This window comes from Tubulanus polymorphus, chromosome 2, assembly GCF_964204645.1.
Source record: "Tubulanus polymorphus chromosome 2, tnTubPoly1.2, whole genome shotgun sequence".
Lineage (NCBI taxonomy): Eukaryota > Metazoa > Nemertea > Palaeonemertea > Tubulaniformes > Tubulanidae > Tubulanus > Tubulanus polymorphus.
Window position 1 is genome coordinate 17,265,153 of NC_134026.1, and position 21,028 is coordinate 17,286,180.

At 36.3% G+C, this 21,028-nt stretch overlaps 1 protein-coding gene and 1 long non-coding RNA gene across 5 annotated transcripts in view; one reads left to right on the forward strand and one right to left on the reverse strand.

Annotated features, from left to right (window-relative positions):
- LOC141899606 (E3 ubiquitin-protein ligase RNF170-like) overlaps positions 1 to 21,028 on the reverse strand; it is a 123,935-nt gene that overhangs the window by 9,616 nt on the left and 93,291 nt on the right. The window contains exons 6-7 of one of the 4 annotated variants that reach the window (XM_074786016.1): positions 1,952 to 2,030; positions 1,854 to 1,872 (exon numbers count right to left, since the gene is read on the reverse strand). The exons of 2 other annotated variants lie outside the window; for them this stretch is intronic. In XM_074786016.1, the coding sequence (XP_074642117.1) occupies positions 1,865 to 1,872; positions 1,952 to 2,030 (87 nt within the window). In that variant the 3' untranslated portion in view covers positions 1,854 to 1,864. Of the gene's footprint in view, positions 1 to 1,853; positions 1,873 to 1,951; positions 2,031 to 21,028 lie in introns of those variants that run through there. One more of the 4 variants, XM_074786017.1, reaches the window with a different exon arrangement.
- LOC141899609 (uncharacterized) lies at positions 3,847 to 5,702 on the forward strand. The gene is made up of 3 exons (XR_012618636.1): positions 3,847 to 3,926; positions 4,224 to 4,258; positions 5,319 to 5,702. It is a non-coding gene; the product is annotated as an uncharacterized LOC141899609 (long non-coding RNA).

Sequence of the window (21,028 nt, forward strand, 5' to 3'; positions counted from 1 at the left end):
CTTAAGTAAGTGGTATACATTTATAAGATTAGTCCATCTTTATGGTGGTACTACCATCTAGATATCATTATTACCTGTTGAAAACTATTGAAGCAATCAGGGGCCGGTTGCTCAAAAGTTGGTTAACTTTAACGAGTCGTTAAGCTTAACGACTCGTTAGGTGAGGTCAGTGGAGGAAGTTAGGGAGAAGTGGCGACAGTTAAATACAAACGCTAAGCAGGAGAAATCGGTATACAAAAAGGGCATCAAGAAAACTGGTGGAGGTCCCCCACCACGAGAAATCTCGGAAATTAGCCAGGCAATCTTGAAGATCCAAGATGGAAACCCTTCTTTCACTGGACAATTAATCTAGACTCTTTTCAACTTGAAGATGGTGTCAATGATGAGAGTATGTATATTTTTAATTCAACAAGAGTATTTGATTTCTAAAAGATTAATTGCATTCGGACCATTAACATGATTTTTTGATTCGGTTAGTTGAACTGTCTGCTTTTGTTAACATTTGGTCGGGATTCCTTACAAATGATGTCACAGGTCAGGGTCAAACTAATGAATAATTAATGATATTACATCTCGTAGAGTAGTCCTTGAATTGGAGCTTAATCCCACTATGTCAACACAGTTTACAATACTGGTCACCTAATTCAAATACATTTTCATCCCGGTGCAGTGTTCAAAATGCAGTTAGGCCTAGTTGAACTATTGAAGTATTTCATCGCACATATACCAGGCTACACCGCTCCACATAAAGCTCTTAACCTGGAAAGCTAATTACCAATACCGAAAGTTTGGAACATGAGGAAATATAATCGACGGGTTCGGAAACGCTCAATTGTTTTCAGAAATCACCTTGACCTGGCTGGTCATCTTATTTTCTTGTATTTTTTTCTCATTGGAAATTTCATTAAAGACTTGGTAGGCCTAGCCGCGTCCTATAAACCCAAGAGGAGGAAATAATCGAACTTTTACAGTTTCATCTGAAGTAGGCCCTGAAGAAGAATTCATTAATGATGTCGAAGTTGAGTTAGTTCTGCAGCCTAAGAAGATATCCCAACAGTCAACTCCAGCTGAAAACTTGAAGAGGCAATCAAGGTAAACCGCAGATGATCGTCTCCAATTACATTGCCAGGTGAAATTGTAAACCCAATTGACCCATGAACTGAACGAATTCTTCATTCTAGAGGCTACCAGCTACAATAAGTTGTGTATGACTTATTTACCATTTAAGGTGCTAGAAGCTGACAAAGAGCGCATCGCACTGGGATCAGCGAAAAGTAAACTCGAAATGGAGAAATTGCAAGTAGAAATCGCAATCTTGAAGAGGCAATATAATACTGTCGATATCAACGAATTGTCACTCAAGCAGCTAAATGAACTTATTGGAAAAGAACAATAATTGAAAGGAAGTTTTAAATCAATTAATTGAAAAAGAATTATTGTTATTGTTATATTCTTAAATTAATAAATAAAGGCTACATTATCCAATGGAAATCTCTTCATGCAAAATATGTATTGGCAAGATGGTCTCTGTAAAGTCTTCCCTGAGGATCATTCCCAGTATAAGGTTCAACTTCTACTTCCTCTTCTATAGCTTGGTTCCAACACCGGTTCGTTCAATTCTATCGCAATGTTGTGTAGGATCATTGCAGTGACAACAACTCTCGATGCACGTTCAGGTGAAATTTTGAGCTCCCCATGTAAAACATGGAAACGTCTCTTTAGTACACCAAAAACCCGCTCGATCGTTACGCGCTATAATTTCTCTGGGGTCTGTTTGCCGGATTGAGGTAAGGGGTCATAAGATATGGACGGCACGCATATCAGCTATCACCAAGAATTATATCATTATGAACTGGCTGGGCCTCTAGCCATCTACAATGGAGGAATCATCATTAAAATAACTATTAAGGTTTAGTAAGCCTTTTGTGGGTCTCAGATGGCAGAAACATACCTACGTAAACCTGAAGATCTGAATATGTGGCTATCATGTGTACTTCCCGGCTATCTTGCAACAACATTAATAAAACGAACTATAAACAAAGAATGGAAAATGTATAAATGACTGTTACTTGAAATTAGGGATGTTCAAGGTAAAAAGGAGCAACATTTATGTCATTCATTTTCAGTGTCTGAAGAAGTAGAAAGAGACACTTCGATTAAATCAGCTTCACAGCTTTTTAGGCCTTTTGTAAAATGTCATTTTTTAATATGATGTTATTGGCAGAATTTGCACTTGTGAATGATGGAAAAATGGCTTGTTATACTAATTTCTATCAGTCCGATTGATTAGAAGTCAATTAAATCTATAAGGCAAATATTTCTCTCGAGAATGAATTACCACAAAAATGATTCCCTGATTTGAATATTCTCGGAGCTACCCTTCATCGGACATAGGAGTATTGTGTGTGGAGAAGGAAGGGATATGAATTACCAGTACCGGCAATCCGGCTAGTGCCCACTCATTTCAAAAATAAGTATATCAACTCACATCATTGAATCTGCCAGGACAACGGTAAGTTTTACCACATATTAATTACAAGGCTGCTTACTTACGGGTACTATCACATATTCCTTGCACATTCAAACTACGGAAATTTTTTCTGTTCACATATGTATGCTCATTTGGGCCTCCGGGTGACTGGATTCGAACACGTGTGCAATCAACCACTCCCTATTACTCTGGGAAATCCAGCCATCTGGTAAAATCCATCCCTCGACTTTTTCTTCTCTTGTTATAGTTATTTATCTCAGTCATTGGCCAATGAATAAATCTAGACATTATCTCCTGACATAGTTCACAAAAATGGTGAATACATCGAGATACTGTCGACTTGTGAACTTTAAATGTATCACCGATCACCGACATAAATGCCCCACTCGCTAGATAGTGCAGCGATATTAAGACCATTTCTTCGGCGCTCAGTGCTTGATTTCTTTTGGTTTCTCTTCGCGAGCCATTTTCAATTCGATTCCCTGTCTGCCGAATCGATATTTTTTTCGCAGTTCCGCATCTGCCAGCTCAAGCTCGAGTATAGGGGGCCATTGTCTACGATTCAAAACTAAATTATCATAATGTTCACCCCAAAAAAGTTGTCGCGCCATTTTCTATTGAAGTTAATGGACACATTAAGCCGTTAACATGGCTACAGGAGGTTGTTTAAATTTAACGACTGGTTATGGATATTTAACGAAACGATAACTTTTGAGCAACCAAACTTATCGTATCGTTGAGAAATAAGACAGGATAAGTGATTTAACGACACGTTAGGAGTTAACCAACTTTTGAGCGACCGGCCCCAAATAGTTAACAGCTTCCTTTTTATCAAGAGCTACTGGTTTCTGATTCCATGCTTAGTCATTTTGTTAGAAGGCAGTCTTCTACATAAATAAATAAGGACAATGAATTGTTTTAGAGATATACCGTAAAAACCGGCGTATAAGTCGAGTTTTTAATCCTTGATTTTACCACTAAATTATTGAACTTGACTTATATGCCGAGTACAGTTTTCTACTAAGTATTTTCAGGTCACAAGAAATATTGATTCGACCAGACAAAAAGACAGTGTTCATCTTCTCACTGCTATATAAGTTTTAATATTTATTCATGATAAATAAAGTTATTTAATGAAAAAACTTCTTTCATTTTGACACAGCTTCATTTAAAACGATGTATTCGTATATGCGCGCTCATTGGAGCGCTTAATACATTAGGCTATATATATATATATATATATATATATATATATATATATATATATATAGCGTGTGACTCACACTACTGTATCACTGCATGGTAGTGTATTATACCCGAGTGTGTGTGTAACAAGTCTATTGATTAACACACAGCAGCAATCAGGCTGACGTGCGGCGGCGTGGGTGAAGGCGCACATCGTTAGCAAAACAAACTATTCAATATAATGATACAAGTAATTATTCTTCTAAGAGAAGGGACTCGACTTATAAGCCGTATATATGTTAAAATCATGAAATGTAGGCCTAAAAATCGACCTCGACTTATACGCCGCATAGACTTATACGCCGGTTTTTATAGTAATGCTCTGATATCTGTATTGATAAGTATTTGTCACTTCTATTTCCGTAATAGGCCTCATGTATTGGTTACTGTAATCTTCTTACCAGGAATGTCTCCATTTCACTGATACACGGTTATAAAAGTTGAATTGAATTGTAAAAACTTCACCTATTTTTTTCCCTTTTTATAGTTCATATGAAAGGTTTTGCCCGGAGAGATAATGGGGTAAGCTAAGTGATATGGATTGAAATCTTTTTGTTAACTATCATCCATTGCGATGCTACACCAATGCAAAATATAAAAAGATGATTTTTAACAACATTTTCTTTCTCTTTGTATTAATATTTAATGAGACCTTTGTTGAGTTAAGGCCGGGTATTTGCTAATCAATTAGCTCTCAGTACCAGGTAAGATACTCAACTCAGATTTGCAATATCCCTGCCACATTTTTTTATTTTAATCATTGCATCACTAGTGACACAATTTATCATAACCCATGCATCAAAGTTGACATATTAAGAAGTGGATGTCAGTATGAAGAATTTGGACTATCATCTCATGTACCGGGGTAGTTGTCATTGTTGCATTACTATTATTATTATTATTATTATTATTATTATTATTATTATTATTATTATTATTATTATTATTATTATCATTATTATTATTATTATGGGTCATTGTTGAAGACCACCTCAGAAAGGATAGATGAGTGTTGTCATACATGGACTGATCATTTTGCCCCTAATACCACTTAATATATTTGTTGGTGGTATACCATATAACTAGCATACCATATAACCATATAATTAGCATAACTAGATTACAATCATATGTACCACCATGAATATGTTTGAACAGGTCTACCATCTAAAAGATATACCACTTAACATCGATTTTTAAGTACGTCCGAATGGACGACAATGGACGGACAAAAAGTGAATGCAATATCCCTCAGGGACTAAGTTCCAAGTGGGCTAAAAAACCTCCTGCTTCCAATCTAGTCACTGTTGTATAGTTTTTAAGCACACTTTTAAGACGATTAACTGCTCATTCGGTAACGTATCCATACTAATATATTATTAAATGAATCTTTTATGATAAACAAGAGGACTTTAGAGTCCTGAGGTTCGAAGAAGCAGTCTTATTAGGAATAGTTACATAGATTGGCAAACTAGTAATATAAAAAACTAGTAACATTGTACATCTCATCGATGTGTGATTAGTACTTGTAATCAATTGTATTGTAATCAATAAAGGTTAAGTCAAGATTATTCCATTTTAGGAGTCAGTTTAAAGACTTATCATTGAGATGATGCAAAATAAGTCAACCAAGTAATAACCACTGGAAAAGTCGATTAAAGGAAAAAATCATTTATTAAATACATCGAATGTAGCCACGTGACATGATTGATTAAACAGCATCAACTGATCAGCAGTGTTGTGATGATAATATCACGAGATTGTACAGTTCCTCAGTGTGTTGACTACAGTTGCCTACGGCATGTTAAGGGTTAATGGATTATTAAGCATGTTTTTGCAGTACCCGATCGGTACCGATGTACAGTACTTCAATTCTATGTGAGATACGGCCCCTGTGTGGTTGGAAGATCTGAAAATCTATCAATCTGAAATTCTCGACACAATATCCGACGCTAAATACATTTCTTTGGAGGTATTTCTGGTGCATATCAGATGTCAATTATTTCTAGTATATTTTTTTCAACTATCAAATAGCCTAAAAATCTAAGATCAGTGAAAATATGAATACTGTGAACATGTATATAGGTTCTCATTTTCTGATTATTTTACTGTTAGAACATGTAAAATGCTGATTTCAGTGTCAAACATATGAATGGAAATGGTCAACGACAAGACATCACCCTTCGAGATTTGATATTCATCAAGCGTATTGCCAGTATAAATTGTTTTTCGGTATAAATATAGTAATCGATAAAAGCCATATCAATATCGGTCCGAGACCCAGACCAAATCAACTCGTAATTCATTAATTCATTCATAGCTTCTTGCCCCAATCCACAACTAAAATGTATGTATACATTCAAATATTTCAATAAAAACATTTTACTTCATAAAACAAATAAATCATCCCTTTTACATTCTTATCTCTGTAGATTTACGCAGCAAATTGAGGTCGTGATGGAACGGATCGATTTCTTTAAAAACAATCGATCTCTTTTTGATATCATGAAGTTTGAATGAATGCCTAGTCACATCAATTTGTATTCATTGATTGTACGTCTTAGATGAGTTTGGTTTCAAAGCCGGATGAATCGCATAGCACGTTAACAGTGGTGGCACATAACGTTTGAATCTGTCAGTGTGATATAAGTACATATTTCTATTTTCTACAATTCCCCAGGCACGTTGGAAGCTATGTTGTATTGCTGCTGCCGATTTTGGACAGATTCTTAATATTGCCGCGGCGAATTGACTTAATTTCTTCAAAAACATGGTATTCAAAGAAAAAACAAGAAAGAAATTCTAAAAATGGTTGTACTGAAAGCTTGCATGGTGGTTTTGTATTTCTGTAGTAGAATTAATCGAATTTTGAACTGATTACTTAAAGAGCTAAGAGATCGGTGTTGTCGTACATCGTACACCAAATGTTACACACGGGGACTGGGAATATCGGAATGGTTTTATTGTAGACGTGGACCAAGTTAGTGCAAGCTTTTGGATAGTTGTTATTTGAATATTGTAGTGTCTTAACGGAATCTATCATCGTGTTGATAATTGCTAGATTACGTATCGGATTTGTTGAAATGATTTTGCTTAGAAAATTTTACAGCTGAAAGAAAAAACGTGACTAACTCGAGTGACTCCAAGTGAAGAGAAGCCGCACACGAAAATAGATAGGAGCCACGATTTTTCTTTTTAAAATAATAAAGACATTAAGCAAAAATAAGTTGCATCTCCTTCAAACAACAATCCACTGCGATCGTCCGATAAAGTTTACTCCTAAAGTTTATTGCCACCATAGACTACCACCCCCTGGCTCTTTGAAGAGACAGGGAGCCAGTCTTCAATTCAATTCAGAATTTATTTTACAGAAAAGCGGGTTTTAAGTTTTAGATATCTAAACTGAAAAATATAAATGTTCATACAGAGATTTTTCAAATGGCCGCTAATGCAAGCCCCCAATGAAAGTAAAAGAAAATAAAAAGAATTTTTTTCAAACGTGAAAGTAAATTTTTTATTGTGTCAATAAAGAATGAATTGAATTGTCGGCAGCACTATGCCGCGCATGAATACCAATTTCAAGACTGATCACGCACGCTCAACCAAGGTCGGTATGCGCTGTTGAAATAACAAGAACGATTAAACAAAATCATAAAACAATGAAAATGACAACCGATATAGCCAATATACGAAAGGAACCTAGATTTTATTACTGCGTTAAATGTGTGTAAATATCAGAGCCCAAGAAAGTTTCTAACGAAAGTTATCGACTCCCCAAGCAAGTTATCAATCCGTGTCATGGCAATATGGGCTTGCAAGCATGCAAGCCCATGAAAACGTCATTCAGTAAATTATTGCAGCGTCCATCGCCGCTGCAGTCGCTGCACTTCCAACGCCACTGTTCCCTTCATTCTGAATAGCATGGTGCACCTTTGCAGAAAATTATTATCACTGCTTTGCAGCTATAGCCTATTTCTTATATTAGTTTTCCAATTATGTCAGAAGTCCGAAATTCCCGGCATTTCCTGTATATCCTAAAAACAGCAAATCACAATCCCTTGTAGAGACGATGCTCCCAATCAAGGCCATTGCAATCTTATATGCAAGAGCTAAGAATTTTCCCGCCAAAAACAGTTTTCTGAGAGGTTTTAATGAAGCCGACCCTGTCATTGAAGGAGGTTTTGCATGTCTTCAATCGCATCAATTATGCATTGTAATGGCCGAGAACCAATCAAACAAATGCTCACATAAAAAAAATACCGCAATTTAAAATAATTGGCTCAATCCTTTACCGCCAACAAAGGAAAACCAGAAAACACAACATTTTTGATTTTGATTTTTTGATGGTATTTCAGAAGGGGGACCCATAAGCAATCAAAACAAGAGGACAGAGTTTAGAATTGACTAGTAGTGAGTGGATGCATGAGATGTCAGTTTTCTTATCAGTGAAAAATAATTTTAAGTTTCTTGAATCTTTTTTCTACTACACACCCCGAACAGGGTATTTTTCATCTGTCGATCCGAGTAAGTCCGAAGGATAACTCTTCATTTCCGAACAAACAAATACAAACAATTCACTGTCAGATAAGCCATTCATGTGCCCCAAAACTTTCCATATTACTTCAGGATTTTGGACTGTCAATACAACAGGCTATGATGATCATAGCTAGAATCACGGAAGGCAAATGATTCGTTACAGGCATTTTTCTGTCCAATTATCAGTTCTCTATGATACAGCGTAATCCATGGCAGAAGAGATACTAAGGGTGTTGTGGTGAACAGCAGGATGTTTACTAGACGTATCGACCCCACTCCTCGCGGTTCCGCCACCGTGTGGGATTTACACGAAGCAGCAAACACAAACATGGCCACTCTCTCAATTTTCAATGATAGAAATCGTCAGTGCATTTCAATTATTTCGGCTGTTAGGGTTTTAAGACACAATATAAGTTGATGATGTGATATGGCGATGTTAATTAATGATAATTCCGCAGTGAAGCTAGTCACGAACGGTGCCGATTGAGTGTACAGCTGCCAAAACACTGAAATATGCGTAGTTGCGTAACTATTTGCAGTGAATTGCAGATGAAACATGAAGCCTTAACGGCCGTTTAAAAAAAAAATTAAACCAATCGCAATTGTAAAATAAAAATGAGATAGAACCTAAGTTAAAATTCTGGCCATTTCTAAAATGTTATTACTAATTTTTAGTCAGTGCCGAACGTTTAGTTTTCCAACAATAATGAGGGGTGGTAGGTAGTCATGCAATTCAAGTCATCATTTATTACACGTTACTTCCGTGTTGTTGAAAATCTCGCGAGTCGTGGACCAAACCCCATTGAACAATGTGATCTGTGTGCTGGCCACAAATGCACACAGATCACACTACACTACCCATTACAAACTCCAGTACCCACAGCTATCATATATCCATCCAAATATTTAGAGTGTCTTTCTTCCTGGATACGTTTCCTTTATGCGGTCTTCAACCATAACGGACCTAACATGTCGCCCTTTGAACCAAGAGATGTTAATGAAAATCTGTCAATTATTAACACGATCTCCGCTAAGCACTATTACATTTACATAGTATTCACTGAAAACTGCATACATTATCATGAATATAGATAGGTGGCAGTAGTACGATAACCACACTCAAACGTGGCCCTTAAGAAAATACTACACACGTGAATTTTTTTTTACACGTGTGAAAAACCATTTCACATGATGTGAAATTGGCAGTTGGAAAATTCTCCCCAATTGGAAAATGTGAGAATTCACACATGTAAATATGAAAATTCACACGCGTAAATGCGAAAATTCACACGCGTAAATGTGAAAATTCACACGTGTAAATTGTGAAAATTCACATGTGTAATTGGTGTCCATGAATAGGAATAGAAAACCAATGCATCAAATCCATTCTAAATATGATTATATATTCATTCAAAAGATAAAAATGTACAAAATATGAATGAAAAATATTTGAAACAATTGTGGAATCCATTTGTTACAAATCCTTCAGACCAATCATAGCTAATTTATTGTGCCATTTTTGCGCAGATCTTTGCTGATGTGCCATCCAGAAATATTTCCATTATATGGCCTTCAAAAAAGAAAATAGACTTTTGGGTTACCGGTGAAGAGAACTTAATGCAACATCAAAATTGACAGTTTCTGAAAAACCCTCTAAAGAAACTTACGGAGTACGAGATTCACTCAGATTTGATGAAGTCGTTATGCTGTATTACCACTACCACTTTGTTGCCATCTCCTCTGATGAATTAATAGAGCTGACATCAATGAATATATCAGAAAACAGAGACATACTGAAAAAGAGGAAAAGGAAAATTCGAGTCTTAAAATAGTTTGCGTCCACGATTCTCTCCTGGTTATTTGTTCACATTTAATCATAGTTAACTCATTGAAAATGAGCTTATTGTAAACCAAGAGTGAAATCTAATTCGAAACTGTGGAACTGGATCAAGGATATTGCAAATATCTAAATAATACGTAATACACTAACTATAAATTTTATCCGATTCAACTAACTCTTGTGATTGCTGTAATATATGTCTATAGACCTCAGTTGCAACAGTTACTACGCCACTAGAAACTATTGTACGTGAAATTACATTAATTTTTACTGGTATCATACTCTTTCTTTTGATTTTCATTTGTGTGATATAATGGCCTATAAATTCAGAGATTATACTAAACATGCTGCATTTATTAAAATGACAGTATAAAGTGACCCTCTTTTTTCTTTACTTTTTCAATCACTCAGAATTTAGGGGATTATGAAAATTCTGAAGATTTGTTGAGATGCCGTGTTAATAGTCTCTCAGCTGATGAAGCTTGTGTGTCAAATAAAATATTTAACCTATATAGTACTAGTTTTATTTATGAATATTCTGAATAATTGATGATAGGAATCTAGTTCCCCCAGTGAAACTTCCATTAAGTAAAGATCCCCATAAAGTAAATGTTCCTCAATGAAGAAATCCCCCAGTCCAATTTCACAACAAAATTATCAATCCCCATGTTGACTACAACGATTGAGATTGAAACCATGAACCCAGTTGTTTATACTCATTGGCTTATTAAGAATCATCGATTAAAAATGAAACATTTTCACTCAGAAATTTTATGATTCAAAGAGCACTTGCGTAAAAGAAAATTTAAAAGAAAAAAAATTCCTCAAAATAAAGTTATTTTGGTTAAAAGTTTGCTTACATATTAACACACTTGTGAAAATCAATACTAATTCTAAATATCATCACGACATTGTTGCCATACATTTCAGAGGCAGTAATCAAATAGGATACTACAATTAGTTTCAAGATGATGTTAGTCTACAACAGGGGGTGGCCCTGCTTTCATCAAAACAATGGGGAGTTCCTAGAAATTTGTTTTCAGGCTTTAGGCAATGTTTATTTAGGCAGCCAATGGTAGCCCTTGAGCATAGTGATAGATTAGTGAATAACCATTGCAAGCTGACATTGTAGAGGTTCCATATATACATTGAACCAGGAATAGTGAGTCATGTAATAATCATTCATTCAGTCCCATGTGTTTTCGAAAATTCACACTGAATCTTATATATACAAGACAAAATTTAAGATTCTGGAGATCTCTCAATATATTAATAGACAATAAGATAATTTCTCAAATTCTTTCCCCTATCTTAATTCTACATACTTAATTAACTTCAAAGAGAAGCTTTGTGGTTTGAAACCTTTTATCTTCTTCTCAATTCCGGTCTACTAAAGAATTATCTAAGGAATCTACTGCGGCAACTATTTTTTTTCTATGCTCAAAATCGCACTTACCGTTATATCCCCTTTTGTATTTCCATCAACAAAACTAGCTTTATTCCTTTTTTGCACATTTCCTTCTGGAATCTTTTTTCCAGTTCTCTTGTAACGCATTAAGAAATTCGAGTTTCCTCATATTATCTGCAAAAAAATAAATCAACATTTCACAATAATGTTCAAAGAATAAAATCAATATAAATAGTTTCAATAAATACCGTACCTGCAGAATCAATTACACGTCCAATGTATGCAGGCCAGCCAAAAGTGGTTTCATCGCTTTTTTCCAGCTACTCGATTCGGCCACATGATCTCCCCAAAATGACCATTTCTAATTATTTCTGGTTAATCACGGTGCTATGATAGACACGGTTTCGTGCTCTTTCCATTGAACAAGTACCGAATTAGGAGCCTTATAGTCGGAATGAAGCGCGCGTGGGTATAGACAGATGCTCTCAAAGCATGTTTATAACTGGTGGCTCATAAGAAATTTCTGTAACCATCACAGATCCAGGAGTCCCAACAACTGAGCTCTCTGACCTAATATTGGTTAAGAAAAACTTTGTTCTGGTCCCTGATACATTCATTTAATTGTGAAAAATAAAGACATAAACCCCTGTATCTTAGAGTATATTGAAAGTCTGTGCAGTAAGAATTTAAAGATAATAGGGAGCAATCAAATTCAGATTCACAACACCACTATTCTAAAATTTTTATCACACTAAGATACCTAGCAAAACTGTCAGAAAATGGCCAAGGTATTACCTAGGATAAATGATCGCATTCTAAGGATGTAAAAAAGTAACGATCATAATTTTTCGTATCAAAAATATTTAGTAGGGATTTTTGATACTTGTATTATGATTACCCAACATGATTCACTACGGGATTTTAATATTTGAACATGAGTAATTGTATTTAATGAAACCTCTTTTATATCAAATGGTCTCGTGTCCAGAAAAGAAAGAAGTTTATTTTACAGTTATTCTTACCTGTAGTAGAAGTACTAATAGTAGATTACTAAATTTACTATAAATCAGACAGTTTTTGGGATTTTGGTGAATTGACTCAGCATTTTCATATAGTTAACTTAAGCATGTTATTTCCTATTAATTATCTGTACATTTTGTATATTACTGAACCAAATCTCATTGACTTAATTAGGCCTTCTGCGGAAAAAATTGTCATGTTTAATTTTAAAACATATATCGTTAGCAGTAACAATCCCCTCAATGAATAATAGGCAAGAATCCACGATTATTCAAATTGTACAAATCCCAAATCAACGATTTTGAAGCAGAATAATTTTCACATTCTATCCATTTTCTATACTAATTTTTCTAAAAAATGGTTATAGAATTTTGCTAAAAAATGTTCTTTTCAAATCACGAAGTGGGGATTTTAACCTACTTTGAATCATTGGGTATTTTTACCTTTTCAATTTGTTCCATTGATGATGGCTTTTTCTAAGAAAAATGGTATATGTGATGGATCTGATGACATTGTCTCTAAAGACATTGACTTCGGACATAAAAAGCTGATGTAGAAAGTCTTTCAGAAACTTTCCAATTGATTGTGGTAGCAAAATATGCATAGGTACGAATATAATATAGAAATTCTAAGTTATTGTATTGTTCAATGCCCCCTGGTGGCCCTATACAAAAACCAATGACCATGTCATGAGCACCACTTTTCCAATTGATTGTGGTAACAAAACATACTTAAGTATCAATATAATGTGGAAAAACTTTTTTCCACCTACGAATGAGTACTGGTGACACCAAGATGGCCACCAATTGTGTCATAATTGCCTAATTAAATATACCTGTCTCGGGTATAAAACATCCCTTTCCAAAGAATACCCACTACAAATTGAAATAAAAAATGGCAAACCATTAGGAAGCTACAGGAGTCAGAATTCAGGCCAAAATTAACATTTTTGGGCACAAAACAAGATCACAGGACAGCCACCTTGAGTCTGACCGACCCAATTTTTCTCATGCTGATGGGGCCTTGGGCGGTACAAATATATATGAACAATCAAGGAAATTGATCAAAGTGTCTTCAAAATTTCCCTCGAAAACTTCGAAAATGTGTAAAAAGGGCTGGTAGTCGACCATCTTGAATCTGACAGGGCCAGTTTTTGGGCTGAAGATGTGCCTAGGGTAGATACATGTATAAACCAAATATCAAGACATTACCTTGAAGCGTCTTCAAAACTTCCCAAAATATCTGGATTCCATCTACGGACCGACGGACGAAAAGTGAACGCAATAGCCCACTGGGAATGAAGTCCCAAGTGGGCTAAAAAGATGGTTGGAAATGAACGATACAGCAGAAGACAATTTACGGATCTCTGGGATAAAAGAGGAGAGAAACGAGGACTGTAAAAAAGTGCTGTATGAGTGTCTTAAGAAAGAATGCAATCTTAATTGGTACATTTTGTTCCTTGTATATTCTTGCCAAGATTACTTCTACCCTAATGATTGTATACAATAGTGTTGTATTTTATGTGTGCATGTATTTTCATAAACATGTACTTACTATCTGTAATTGTACCTTATATTTTCTGTTTCTACGTAAAATTTTTTGTCATATTCAACACTCTAGTAGCAGGTGATGATGATATTGATGATTAATATGACCCTGATTGCAAATATTACAGCAGTGATGAGTTCAAAAAAAGCAAAATTAGCAGTACATTTTCCTTTTTGCCCACCAAATATACAAAGACTCTTTAAATCGTCAGTTTAAAGTAATCGCAATCACAGAAACATGGGCCTACAATTCACAGGACAATCTTAGACTTGTCGAAAGCCTTCGAAACAATTAATCATTCAATTTTACTTTAAAAACTTAATCACTATCGTATTAGGGGTATTTCATTATTGTGGTTTCAAGATTATTTAAATAAAAGAGAACAAGCAGTATCTTTTTAAAGTAGTTCTAGAATTTGATAACGCAAACATTATTTTCTGACAACCTTATATTATTGATATATTATGGTGGAAAAAATAAAATCAAGCAATTTTTTGATAAGGCGAAATCGGCATTTTATTAGAGAGTCAATTTTAACAAGGCAATTCGATACTACGTATCTATGTCCCCCGCGATAGCCAGTAGGGAATTAATGACCCCCGAAGACACTAATCTTTGGTATAGAAAAATGATGAGTGTATCCAGGGATAACCATACTATGAAATATAATTTTCCTGCTATGAATGGTTATTTAAAAATAGAGTTTACAGGGTTTTAGGCAAAAGACGTCTACCAACCTTGACCTTTGACCCTAGAACTCCAAAATCACTAATGCACATCCTCTCCCCAGGGGTAATCATACCATGAAATAGCATTGTTCTGTTATCAATGGTTCTTCTTGGATCGTGTTTACAAGGTTTCATATGAATTATATCTAGTGACCTTGACCTTTTTCCCCAAAATCAATAGGGCACATCCTCTCCCTAGGGGTAATCATGCGATGTAATATCATTGTATTGCTATCAACAGTTCTTTCTGAATCACATTCACGACACAAGGTTTCACATGAATGACCTGAAGTGACCTTGACCTTTGAACCTTGGAGCCCAGAATCGATAGGGCACATCCTCTCCCTAGGGGTAATCATACTACTTAATATCATGGTCCTGCTATCAACGGTTCTTCTTGAATGACGTTCACAAGGTTTCACATGAATTACCTGTAGTGACCTTGAACTTTGGTACTTGGACCCCAAAATCAATAGGACACATCCTCTCCCTAGGGCTAATTATACTACATAATATCATGGTCCTGCTATCGACGGTTCTTCTTAATGACATTCACAAGGTTTCACATGAATGACCTGTAGTGACCTTGACCTTTGGTCCTTGGACCCCAAAATCAATAGGGCACATCCTCTCCCTAGGGGTATTCATACTACGTAATATCATGGTCCTGCTATCAACGGTTCTTCTTGAATGACATTCACAAGGTTTCACATGAATTACCTGTAGTGACCTTGACCTTTGGCCCTTGAACCCCAAAATCAATAGGGCACATCATCTCCCTAGGGGTAAATCATACTACCTAATATCATGGTCCTGCTATCAACGGTTCGTCTTGAATGACGTTCACAAACTTTCACATGAATGACCTGTAGTGACCTTGACCTTTGGTACTTGAACCCAAAAATCAATAGGGCACATCCTCTCCCTAGGGGTAATCATACTACGTAATATCATGGTCCTGCTATCAACGGTTCGTCTTGAATGACGTTCACAAGCTTTCACATGAATGACCTGTAGTGACCTTGACCTTTGGTACTTGGACCCAAAAATCAATAGGGCACATCCTCTCCCTAGGAGTAATCATACTACGTAATATCATGGTCCTGCTATCAACGGTTCTTCTTTAATGACGTTCACAAGGTTTCACATGAATGACCTGTAGTAACCTTGACCTTTGGTCCTTGGACCCCAAAATCAATAGTCGGGTTGCTCGTGACGTCATCATTGTTTACGCTGCCATATTGCCGGTCAATTCAAACAATTGCCCGGCACGCGTCACTGACGCACAACAAAAACATTAAAAATCCATCAAGATTTTACTATGCCAGAGACATGTTGCGCCGTAGGGTGCACTAATAGAAGATATGGGGCAGAAAAAGCGTCATTTTATCGATTCCCCGCTGATCAAAATAGGAGAGATAAATGGATTGCCGCAATACATCGCGGTGCTGGGAAAAAGGGGTGGTCTCCAACTCAATACTCGAGAGTTTGCAGTGTACATTTTGCGTCAGGTAAATATATTAAGCCTATTTCAAATTCCCTAATCATTCAAATGTAAATGTTATAAATATTTCGCATTTTTGTGGGTGTGGGTATCCTGATGGACTACGAGAAACTGGGAAAAATAGTTGTGCTCTAAAACTTTGAGATGCTCCCTGACACGGGCCGAGGTTCTAAAAACAGTCAGGCACTTATTTTATATACTATGGGATCTTAAAACTCCTCATAGAAAGAATAGTCCCAATTTAAGAGTGTAGGGTAGATAGCTTGTACACAAAAAAATCTGCATTTGACAGTCTGTAAATTGCAGATTAGATTGCTCATTTTATCCTTTCCTTTTTAACGGTTAAGCCTACAACCAATTATCACTGGAGATGAACGAAAGCTCGTTGACAAAAATTTACAATTAAATAAATGACTTAATATGCTTCAATGCTTTTTTTGCAGGTTCGAAAAGTGATGATCCACTTTCTCCTGACTATGTTCCATCTGTATTTGCCCACACACCAAGTCCACAGAAAAGAAAGACAAGTGCCCAACTTGAAAAATTTGTAATGAGACAGTCTGCAAAAAAGAAGCGAATAAAAGCAGCAGAAATATCTGAGTCAGCCAAGGCACTTCTTGAATTTTCAGCAAATGCTGGACCATCAACATGCGGCACCACTAATGAACTACCTGTGCCAGGACAAAGTACTCAGACAGAGATGTCCATCGAATCAATTGCACGTATGATGAAAGAGTGTCAGAGATTGAGAACCGAGAACATTAAACTTAAAGCACACGCCAGTAGATATTGTTTTGATTTGGAAAGTTTCAATGGAAGTGACCAGAGGTTAATGTCATGTACAGGAATTGCAAATTTCAAAATATTCAATGTTTTGTTCTCGGTCATAAAACCATTTTTGAAGGAAAAATCTCTGAGCACAGATCAGCAATTCATCATGACCCTTCTTCGATTAAAATTCGATCTAAGCTACGTGTTTCTATCTCAGGTATATTGAGTTCACAAGACAACAACTTGTCGAATATTTTTAGATGTGATTAATCTTTTGAATGACAGATGAGTGCCGTTGTTGCTTTTCTGGCCTGAAAAGACCAGGTTTATAAGTCAATGCCTATGTGCTTTAGGGCTGCTGGATACCAGAAATGAATCAGCATAATTGATTGCTTTGAAATTTTTACAGAGAGCCCTAACTTATTCCAGTTACAAGCACCATAACACAATCAAATACTTAATAAGTATCACTCCTCAGGGATTTACCTCCTACATATCAAGGGGCTGGGGAGGTCGTACTTCTGACAAATATGTCACTGAACACAGTGGGTATTTAAATAACCTGTTGAGAGGTGATATTGTTTTGGCCGACCGTGGTTTTGACATTAAAGAGTCCCTTGCAGTTCATGGGGCAACATTAGATATTCCAGGTTTTACAAAAGGTAAAACTCAACTGGATCCGGAGGAGGTGGAGAGAACCAGGAATATAGCTAATGTAAGGATTCACGTAGAGCGTGTAATAGGAATGATCCGACAAAGGTTCACAATTTTAGAGAGCACAATACCTATCTCGTTTTTACAAAACTCAGGACACTATGCTACACTAGATAAGATAGTACGGATAGCTTGTGCTTTATGTAATGCATCGAATCCGATTGTACCTGCAGAATAAATTTAAAATTTCCTTATTATTAACGACTAATGTTGCAGAATAGAATTCATGCTTGTACTTGTTAAACAGAAGTAAAATGTAAAATGAAAGTTTTCATATTCAAATATTAATCATATGAAATTGCACTCTAATCTATTCTTTTATTTTCGTTGTAATTGTCAACTGGCTGGGGAACTAAGAAGCACCCATGGTACAGGATTCCATCTACAAGAACAACAAAACAAGACAGTTAAACAGTATCTCTAGAATTTTTATTGCATTTTGGAATGAAAATGATTATATTCAATTTACACAATCTTCACAAAATTACGAAGTCACAGTCAGAAAGATTAGACGTTCGAGTGACACATATTAATCACTCAACAATAACAATATTCGATACATATCCTTTGGAGAAAATTCAAAATTAACCAATGACCTTGAAACTTATCACAATTACAGGACATGTCATGAGCTACAACTTTGCAATTGATGCATATGTATCATTATATATTGACAAATTGTAATAAATTCAATATTCAACTTCCCATGGTGTCAAGAACAAAGTTTTAGTATTCCCAATTCCATGTCACTGTGCTGGTAATAATCATGTATCAAGAAACCACCCGAAATATTTCTAATTTTCCCCTTGAAAATTCAAATATGTGTATAAAGGGCAATTCAGCAATTAAGGACGACTAGTGAATGCAATAGCCCTATTGTCTCAATGGACGAAAAGAGGCTCATGTATAATTCAACTAGGTTTATGTACTTGGACTTGCCAGGGACTTCCTTTTATTGCGACCCTTCCCGAGGACAGCAGAACATGCTGTACATATCCAGACTTTAGGGTATCATTTAAGTCCAATACAATCCTTGTGAAAATATTTCACTTTACATACATCAAACGAGCACATAATCTGTGACATCGTAGGGTCGTTTTTCCGACAGAAACATATACCTGCATCATTTGAACCAGAGATATTTTGAATAGAGGGCACTTCGTTTTCCCTAGTAAAGTAGTAATTCCCAATAAGTTCAGGCAGCAGACATTTTTGGAAAAACTGTCGAGCAATGTTAACCTGTGAACTGAAAAATTCTTGGTTAAATCCTATCTTTTCAATTGCCATCGCGTTATTTGCCCATACAACAAAATCACATTGCTTAAGTCCTGTTGCATGGAGTTGAGTTTGTATCTCATAATAATATGCGTGATCTCGTTTTTAAAGTTAAAGCTCCATTGGAGTCAATTTCCATGCAGAAATTATGGTCGTTACTTGCTGATTCCTCAGCAGTTTTATCTCTGAGGCAGAATGGGCACTTGATTTCAATAAGCTGTATTCCGCAACAATCACAGGACACTATGCCATCGGGGGATGCTCCAAGAAAAGGATAACACTTATCTATGTAGAATCCACTTTCCTTCACTTTGCAATTGATGTGTGTTTGATTCATGAGCTGGTCATAATTGCTTCGTGCAGTCTCCTCGTGCTTGCAACCCCATCTGGGAGGAAATTTTTAAAGTAAATATATTTCATTTAGAACTAGAAAAATATGGGTATCTTTAGAGAGAATTTCATGACCGGCAATTGGTAAGCCTAGTTTGCATATTTTTTACCTTGTTGCTTTCGTTGAAAAGGAGTACGCCTTTGGATAACCGATCCGCTTTATCAATGACAGGGAAGGTTTATCAATTGATGTTCTTGTAACAAATTTCAGGATAGAAGCTGTTATCCTTCCAGCTCTGTGCGAAAACCATACTGGACTTTCACTCTGCTTCCTGGTCAGCAATTCAACATTTTGGATCTGTAAATATATAATAATATAAGCCAATATGCTCGAAAACCAGAGCTACCTGTCTTAGTACGATTTAAAAAGCTATAGCATAAATAAACCTTTATGAACATTTTACTATACCTGTTCATCTGTGAACATTTTACTATACCTGTTCATCTAGTTCTAGAGATCTAGAACCTCTTTTGAATAGTCCTGTAATCTGTCAAGTGATGCTGTCAACTGGCTACTCTGGAAAAGTTCTGACAGTGGTTGTGGGAGATTCAATTGTGCTCCTTTTGGAAAATAGGCATCCGAAATCCTGGTAAAACTGATAAAACTGATAATTTTGAACCTGTGCCAAACATACTTTTGTAGAAATTATCAGCTTCTGCTGGAGTGACCATAGGGTACGATTTCACAGTATTAGTAGTTGATCCTGATGTAAAATTATTGTAGGCTTCGAGGCTTTTATATCCTTTTAAAGTCTTGGTAGTGTACGCCGAGGATTTATTAACCAGATATGTATGTAAATGTCTCCAAATTCTACGCTGGGAAGTGAAACGTCTTTGTCGGTGACCTTCGAAAACATGCCTCTCGGCAAGATATAAGGATCTCCGAGGCCTAATATCTGACATTTGTCCACGTATCTCTGTTTAGCAGAACCTTCAAGATGTGATGTTTCATCAGATAAAATTATTCCAGCCATTGGAGCTAGAGAATTGTTGAAATCTACGATTGAAAATAACGCATAGCGTAGTGAATCGATACCGCGTGTTTGACCGGCAATATGGCGGTGTACAAGATGAGTCACGTGATAAAACCACGTGTGTGCAACCCCTCTATAGGGCACATCCTCTCCCTAGGGGTAATCATACCGTGTAATATCAGAGTCCTGCGATCAACGGTTCTTCTTGAATCGTGTTCACAAGCTCATGCGGACGGACGGAGGGACGGAGGGACGGAGGCGGATACCTACGCCACAAGGGGGACAAAAACACCGCCGGTGAGTCACGTGATGAGATGACGTCAGAGGTTGGCAACACGAACCCGGAAGTAAATGAAAATTACATGCAATGCATTCGTTTCTCGGCGTTATTTTTTCGAGTTTACGATGGTTAAAAATGTGTCGCGTACAGGTGTTCTAACACACATAAGGATGGTGCATGTTTACACAAATTTCCGCATCCAGTAAAGGATGAGAAGCGATACAAAGAATGGATAAGGCAAGTGAATCGTACTCGTCAAGACTGGCCGGGACCGCCGCTCCCGTTTAGATCTGCTGGATGGCAG